This window comes from Pecten maximus, unplaced genomic scaffold, assembly GCF_902652985.1.
Source record: "Pecten maximus unplaced genomic scaffold, xPecMax1.1, whole genome shotgun sequence".
NCBI lineage: Eukaryota > Metazoa > Mollusca > Bivalvia > Pectinida > Pectinidae > Pecten > Pecten maximus.
In genome coordinates, this window is record NW_022980786.1 from 1 (window position 1) to 8,968 (window position 8,968).

The window sequence follows — 8,968 nt, forward strand, 5'->3', positions numbered from 1 at the left end:
ATCTATAGACAAAATTCGTCTGCATACAGTTACGTTTTGGTGAAACTTGTTCAATATGTCAACATTATTAACATTAACTCGTCTCGCATCAGTTTAGTGTGAAGACTGGTCAATACATGTAAATATATATGTAATGTTTCGTTATGTCACTTGTAATTTGGTGTAGTTTTGCCGATATACAGTCACGATAAAGTTTCTTTCACTTAGTCACTTCAATAACGATCTGATGTGGCAAGTCATGTTTGCAAAAGGTAAACGATAAAACGGAATTCGACAAAATAACAAGTTATTAATGTCAAAACAAATAACCGTTTAAGTTTAACACAGATTGCATACAAAACGTAACAGAACCATTAACTTTTATTGGACATATATAAATACTGTTTGATCGGCCTACTTACTTTTTATGATAACCACACCATTTCCATGTGTATTAGCACCGGAAGTTGGGCTGCGCATGTGCATATAAATGTTACTGTAACTGAGTTGGCGTTTTATCCGATTTAATAGACAGCACTGACCGTTACAGTTGTACTCTGAACACCCCGGCAGTAATTACGCTATTGTTTCAGCAGTTTAAAGATTTAATAGGCGCCGGTGACTGTGTCATTTCTACACCTGTAAAAACATCAGCCGGGTAGATCTACCGGTGTGTCAGAGATTAGTTCCGCTTGAGCGAACGGGTAGATGAGTTGTTGACTATCGTGTGTACTGATATCGGCGACCGCCTTGGGAAATTACCTGATGTAAGTAAAGCAGTACTTTTTATCACCAAGACTTGTTGTTATAAAGATTCAACCGACAATTTCTTTTATGAATTTATGAAACACTTATAATAGCATGTAGGTTAGTAGCGCCGATATGTTCAGTATTACAAACGGAATTTAGCTCTTAAAAAATGTCGGCGTTTGCCACCGATCGACGAAAATTATACTTCGACTTATTCGAACATTTCAAGTAGGATTTTTATTGTTGGGACCAAATTTTTACTTCGTATTATCCGAGTTTTTCGAGTTATCCGAATTCGAATTATCCGAGTTTTTTTTACTAAGATAAAGAGAGAATTCGGCCGGGACCGGCGAGGTACTTCGAGTTAAGCGGGGTATTCGAGTTATCCGAGTTCGAGTTAACGAAGTTCCACTGTACTAGGAAAAAGTCAGGCAGATTGTATGGATGACCGTTATCAAATCTGAATGGTAGAAATGAATGTTAGTGGGAAAATGATACCATTCCTTTACCAGCACAGGCTAGTGGCTAATCATTGGTTACACATCAGACATAGCAAGTACTAGGAAAGGGAAAGTTTAACAGCATAGTAGTAACAACCTTGTCCATATTGGGAGATGATTCTGACTTATATTAACACAGGCTTTTAAGTGCTGATGTTGGTGAATATAGGAATGCATTATGTTAAGAAACAGAAAGACTTACCTTATTGTCTCCCACTGATGTCTTACTTGATAGTGTACGTTAAAGTGAATGACTTTCAAAGTATGAAGCATTGGTTTATATATTGCAAATGGTGCCAGTGTCAGAATTAAACTTAACTCTGTCAACTGATGAGTGTTAGAGAAGAGCAAAACTTTTGACATGGCAGATGTGCAAAGTTTCAATGTGTGTTTTCATAAGGGAGAGGGTGTTTGATTTAAGAAAACAATGTGCTTAAGTCAGTGATGTGCAGCCAAGCAAGACCATGGACAGCATGCTCACTATCCAAGCCAAGTTTTAACAGTACAGTATTGGGAGGACAGGGAGATAACTCAACTAATCCTAAATGTTTGAACATATTCTCTACCAGCACAGGCTACCCATACCAAAAAAAGGTACAAAAAAGTTATACTTTTTTAGGTACAAAAAAGTTATAACTTTGATGCTAGATTGGAACCATGTTTTAAACAGCGGTTCCAATCTAGTACTAAAAAGTTATAACTTTTGATAACTTTTCTGTACCTAAAAAAAGTTATAACTTTTATTAGGTACAAAAAAGGTATAAAAAAGGTACAAAAAAGGTATAAAAAAGTTACATTTCACACAAAAATAGGTATAATTTAGGTACTAAAAAGTTAAAAAAAAGTTATAACTTTTTCTAGGTACTAAAAAGGTACAGAAAAGGTACAGAAAAGGTACAAAAAAGTTATAACTTTTTCTAGGTACTAAAAAGGTACAGAAAAGGTATGAAAAAGGTACAAAAAAGTTATAACTTTTTCTAGGTACTAAAAAGTTAAAAGAAAAGTTATAACTTTTTCTAGGTACTAAAAAGTTACAAAAAAGGTACTAAAAAGGTATAAAAAAGGTACAAAAAAGTTTAAAAAAAGTTATAACTTTTTCTAGGTACTATAAAGGTATGAAAAAGGTACAAAAAAGTTATAACTTTTTCTAGGTACTAAAAAGTTACAAAAAAGTACTAAAAAGGTATGAAAAAGGTACTGAAAAGGTACAAAAAAGGTATAGAAAAGTTACAGAAAAAGTATGGAAAAGGTGTGCAGAAAAATATAAATACAATTTATGCAAATAATAAATTTATGTTGTACATCGTAATATTATGTATGTGTGTAATTTAAGTAGCCAAATTAATGGAGTGATTACTTATATAACACGGCTGAAGTAAATCGAGTTCTCCCACAAACAAAATAAACCCGTAACCGATGACGGTAATACGATCATGACACGATGGAGGGGAACCAAGTACACCCACACATGATCCGACATCCAATCAGACAGTCGGATTCATGCCACGTGATCATTTCTGATATTTACTTTCAAAAGACTGGTGCTCGGAATTTCGTTGTGGAAAATGTGCTTTTTGAGTTAAAAAGTGAAGATTTTATCAGTAAGTGATATTGCATAAGTTGAATAACATATTCATTGATGTGATCGTGAGGTCAATGACCTGTTTTGAACTGTACAATGCCGTGTTAAGACAGTGAACACTTTATGCAAAGGCTGACTGTGGCAGCGGTGTTTATGATGGCTAAGTAGGTCACGACCGCGTCACTAACGAACTCCGACCTGTTGAATGTAAACAAAGGCACGTGGCATGAATGTGGTTATTCTAGGACATTCCTTTATACGCCGTTTACGTGAACTAACAGAACAGGAATCTGCATTCCACAATTTAAGATTATCAAAGGAACAATTTAAAATAACATTCCGAGCAAAAGGAGGTCTGACCCTAGAAAAACTGAAGTCAAAAAATGAGCTCCTCGCATTTCACTCCCCAGATATTGTCTTCTTACAAATAGGAGGAAATGATCTTGGCAATATTTCCCCATTCGTCTTAGTACAAAGGATTCTCGAACTTGTAAACGCCTTGTTACTGGTAAACAAAGCAAAATCTGTTATCATCGGACAGTTGTTTTGGAGAGACCCCAGAGTATCTGGGAAAACATACAATGACAAAGTCATCGGGGCCAACCAACTACTAGCACAGGGCACTAAAACAAGTAGGCGGATCACCTTCTGGCAGCACAGAGGTGGATTTTGGAAACGAGACCTGTCCTTCCTGAAGAAAGATGGGGTCCATCTGAATCCAACTGCACAGAGGAAATACCTCCAAAGTGTCAAGGCTGCAATTCTAACAGCTTCAAAACAATTCAATTAAAATAATCAGGTACTGTTTATAATTGTATACTTAATGTAACAGTTTACCTGATGTGTGTTGCCCTTGTTTATGGGTTGAAGTGTAAAAAACAACACAAATGTGATTATATTATCCTATATTTATACAGTTGAAGCATACTTTTAGTACACAAATCACAGGGTAAAGCTTTATGCACACTTGTCCTTTTTTACTTACTAGCTATATATATATATCTGATATACATAGCTTTTTGACAATATTGTACAGTATTTGTACAACATTGCACCAATTCATGGTCAATAGGGTATCTTTATTTAATTGTTGTCATTTAATTTTACACATGGTGTACAGTATTACACCAATCCATGGTGAGTGCGGCCAGCTGGTTGACCGTAATTTTTACACGCGGTGTATAGTATTGCACCAAACTATGTGATGAGTGGCTTGTTGATAAGTATGTGTACAACTCAGTGTACAGTATTGCATGAGTTTACATATATGATTATGTCACACACGGTGTATAGTATTGCACCAAAATATATGGTGAGTGTAGCATGTTGACAAGTATGTGTACAACTCAGTGTACAGTATTGCACAAGTTTACATATATAATTATGTCACATGCGGTGTATAGTATTGCACCAAAATATATGGTGAGTGTAACTTGTTGACAAGTATATTTACAGCTCGGTGTATAGTATTGCACCAAAATTTATGGTGAGTGTAGCTAGTTGACAATGCAAGTTGTTTACAACTTGGTGCATGTACGTACAGCATAGCACTTGTTTACATATATAATTATGGTCAGTCTAGCTTGTACATTAATTTTACAATATGGTAAAAGTTACAGGGCTGCACCAAACCATAGTTAGTGTTTCTTATAGACCCATGATGAAATACAAATCTTATACCAATGTATGGTTATTGATATATATACTAGGTAGTTGTTGCACTATCTTCACAAGTGATTGATGTACATGCATAGTATACATGTTGTACATAATACATATAGACTGAGAGGTACAATATGAATTGGCAATATCATGTACCAATGTTGGATATATATCTATAAGGGTCAGAATTACACTAAATTGACAATTCACATTATTTGGTAATGTAGATTGTGTACTTTATATGCACTTGACTTACAATATGAGACAATTTTAGGTAAGTGAGATAAGATTAAGTTACAGAGTGACAAAAGGAATGCAAATCAGTAAACATTTGGTTTTATCTACACATTCACCGGTCACTTTAGTACCAAGGTGTCATTTTTCCATTGTTAGTGTATATCTAATGGATACCAGAGGTACAATATAAAAAAAAAAAAAAAAAAAAAAGTTTATTTGGTGTACAGTATTACATCATTGGGGTGTCAGCAGGTGCATAAGTACAGGTTAATTTCATTTCACACAATATTGTGGAAATGTATCCCTAGTTCAAGATTCTTGGTTCTTCTATAATTTTTGCAGCATAAAGAGAATGGCCCCTAAAAGGAAAGCTTTCTCCGAAAACCCTACCAGCTCCAACAGACAAAGTGTCCACTAGTACTGGTCCTGCCAATGCAAAAAAGAGGAAGTCCACAACAACACCAGCCACTGAACCACAACAATCATCGGACAGTCACATTGACTATGACAAACTTGCGGCAGCCATGTTACGGCAAATGAACTCGCAACAACAGGCGTCACTGCAGACTTCGAATGTTGTTGGGGAAGAGCACGAGATTGTGATACCAACTGGGACAGACACAAATATCCAGAGCCAGACAAATGCTAGTTGTGCTGGATCATCAGTTTCCAACCCTCGGGCAATCTCGGAGCCTAGGAATACGACGCCAGTTACAAACGATTGTAACCCATCACCCATTATGACGTTATTAGAAAATTTATTTGGAAATAAGGGTGAGTGTGTGTCGAATAACCCAGATTCTTCTGCTATAAGGTCAATCGATCTATCAGCAGGCATCCCGTTAGGAGCAGGTATCTCGGATAGAATTAGAAATAAGATCTGGGGGGAAGAATATATTGACTTAAAAATATTACTCCCAAATTATACTGAGGAGCCAGTCGCTGTAAATATCACAGCAGGCTCATTCAATATTAATCCAGGCAAAACACAAAAAGAACCATTGTCAATTGAACAATGGACTACATGTTTCAATACATTCATTGCCATATATATTGTAAAATCACCAGAAGAAGCAGCAAATCTGTTGAAATATGCCACAACTATCCAAGAGATGGCAGCTAACCATGGGGATGTGGCATGGCGTCAGTACGATGAATCTTTTCGTCGTCTTAGGCTAGCTCACCGTCCACCATGGCAAAAGCCAATAGATGAACTCTATACAAAGGCAGCCAACCAAAAGCCTTTTCGTGGCCAACCCCAACAATCGGGCAAACGTCAACAAAATGGACAGCGGCCATTTCGTCCAAAAGTTTGTTTTGCCTACAACAGAGGGATGCCATGTACATCATCCCCATGCAAATTTAAACATCTTTGTCAGATCTGTTTCGGAAACCACACCAAAACAAAATGTTACAAAAGTAAACAATCCTCATCAGGGCAAAAAACCTCATCAGTCAATCCTTCCCACACCAGTTAAATATGACATTCTTGAGAAGGAATTAGAGGGTTATGACCCTTATTTTAAATCCCAATTGATATTGGGATTTTCTCAAGGTTTCTCGATAGGTTTTGAAGGGGACCCAAATATTCTTCATTCCAAAAATCATAAATCAGTTAGAGATAACTTGACAGCTGTGTCTGAAAAGATTCACAAAGAATTAAAGTTACAAAGAATTCAAGGCCCATTTATACAGCCCCCATTCGATCCTTTTATTTGTTCTCCTTTAGGGCTTATTCCAAAAGCTGTCCCAGGGAAATTTAGACTGATTCATGATTTGTCATTTCCAGAAGGGAATTCAATTAATGAAGGGATTCCATCACAAAAGTCAAAAGTTACGTACGATAACATTGATAATGTTATTTCCCTGGTGAAAAAATTTGGCAAAGGTTGTTTCTTAGCAAAAACGGATATCGAAGATGCCTTTCGCATAATTCCGGTACATCCTAATAACTATCGCCTCTTAGGCTTTACATGGAAAAATAGGTTCTACTATGACCGCTGCCTACCAATGGGTGCTAGTAGTTCCTGTCAGATATTTGAATTACTAAGCAACGCACTGCAGTGGATTATGATAGAGAAGTACCAAGCTGCTGGTATGTCACATATTCTGGATGATTTCCTGTTTGTAGGTCCCCCAAATAATGACAAGTGTAGCAAAGATCTAAATACATTTTTATCTTTATGTAAGAGGGTGGGGGTTCCGATCAAAGAAGACAAAACAGAAGGTCCCACTACAGTTCTCACCATTTATGGATTTGAAGTAGACTCAGTCAAAATGGAGTGTAGGTTACCAACAGATAAACTCGAAAAAATGCGAAGAGCTATACACAATATGCAAGTTAGGAAAAAAGTTTTGTTAAGAGAGTTACAGTCCTTGATAGGTCTTCTAAACTTTGCTTGTGCAGTTGTCTGTCCTGGCCGTGCATTCCTACGTCGTCTGATTGATTTAACCTCAAAAACATGCAATCCTCTACATTTCATACGATTGAACATGGAAGCGCGTGCAGATCTGAAAGCATGGGCTAGTTTTCTTGACAATTTCAATGGAAAATCAGTTTTCCTAAATGATACATGGCTAACTTCAAAACACCTCAAGATGTACACAGATGCATCAGGTAGTCTAGGGTGTGCGGGGGTCCTGGGGAGTAATTGGTTTGCTATACACTGGTCAAGCAGCATGGCGCCATTAGCAATCACAATAAAGGAATTGTTTCCAATTGTACTAGCATTAGAGATTTGGGGAGGACAATTAGAAAACCAGAGGATAGTATTTATGTCTGACAATCAAGCAGTCGTACAAGTAATCAATAAACAGTCTTGTCGCGAACCAACTTTAATGAAGTTAGTAAGGCGCTTAGTGGTCACTGCATTACGCTACAATATATATTTCAGATCAGCTCATGTTCCAGGAAAACAAAATATCATAGCTGATAGTCTCTCTCGTTTCAAATTCCAGGAAGCTCGAAGGCAAGCACCCTGGCTAAATCAAAATCCTACAATGGTCCCTCTACATCTACAGGGACTCTAGATCTCACACCGGAAGTGTTACAGTTGCTGTCGGCAGCAACAGCAGATAGGACAAAGACTTCATATCTACGCAGCTGGCAACTGCTTGAACAGTTTATATGGCCAACTCCTATCTCGTTACCATTACCAATACAGATAGTAGGTAATTTTGTGGTTCATTTATTCAATAGTAAGTACAGCCCAGCTAGCATTGCCACCCATGTTTCAGCCCTTAGTTATGTACATAAGCTGCTTAACATGGAAGACATGACTCACTCCTTCCTGATAAGGAAAATGTTGAAGGGGTGTCATAATATGGCAGGGAAGAGTGACTCAAGGCTCCCAATTACAAAAGATATCCTGTATAAGATAATCAATGCCTTAGAAGCCACTGTCGATGATCCACTTGTTCGTATACTTTTACGCACAATATTTCTGCTTGCCTTTAGTGCATTTATGCGTCTAGGTGAACTTGTATGCAAGTCTTACGCAGAATCAAACAAGGTCTTACAAAGATCAGATGTCATACTCATGTCATCAGAATCCCAAACACCGTCGGTCAAGATGATTTTACGACACTCCAAAACCCAGGTAGATCATCATCCTATTTCATTACATCTGGTGTCAAAGAATGGTTTATCAAAATACTGCCCAGTGAGAGCGGTTCAACAATATGTAAATGCCTTTGTTCATACGGATGGCCCCTTCTTCCAGATGGCTAATGGTTCACCAGTCACTTATGCTTTTGTAACGCAACACCTCAATCAAGCAATACATTTTGTGGGACTGGATACATCCTTGTATAAGGGCCATAGCTTTCGAATTGGGGCTGCAACAGAAGCTGCCAAAATGGGCTGTTCTGAAAACATTATTCAGAGACTTGGCCGCTGGAACTCAATGCTGTCCAAAGATACATTCGTATTAAGGCATTTAGCTTATAAAGATGTGAACTTATAACTTAAAGGGTTTAAGTAAGGAGGTCAGGGTTTGCCTGCTCTTATCTAATTAGGAGCTTCAAAGTTATAAGATCAAGGTCTGCTTGCTTTAATCTTAATATGAGGGACTTAGGAGGTCAGGGTTTGCCTGCTCTTACACTAGAATGATAAATTTAAGAGGTCAGGGTTTGCCTGCTCTTACCTTAGAATGATGAACTTAAGAGGCCAGGGTTTGCCTGCTCTTACCTTAGGATGATGAACATAAGAGGTCAGGGTTTGCCTGCTCTTACCTTAGGATGATGAACATAAGAGGTC

At 37.4% G+C, this 8,968-nt stretch overlaps 2 protein-coding genes across 2 annotated transcripts; both read left to right on the forward strand.

Moving 5' to 3' along the window:
- Window positions 1–3,037: 3,037 nt before the first annotated feature.
- LOC117319699 lies at window positions 3,038–3,601 on the forward strand. The gene has a single exon (XM_033874464.1). It carries the CDS (start codon window positions 3,038–3,040, stop codon window positions 3,599–3,601), a length of 564 nt encoding a protein of 187 aa, XP_033730355.1.
- Window positions 3,602–7,976: 4,375 nt separating this feature from the next.
- Window positions 7,977–8,675, forward strand: LOC117319700. Its single transcript, XM_033874465.1, has one exon. It carries the CDS (start codon window positions 7,977–7,979, stop codon window positions 8,673–8,675), a length of 699 nt encoding a protein of 232 aa, XP_033730356.1.
- The last annotated feature ends 293 nt before the right edge of the window (window positions 8,676–8,968 follow it).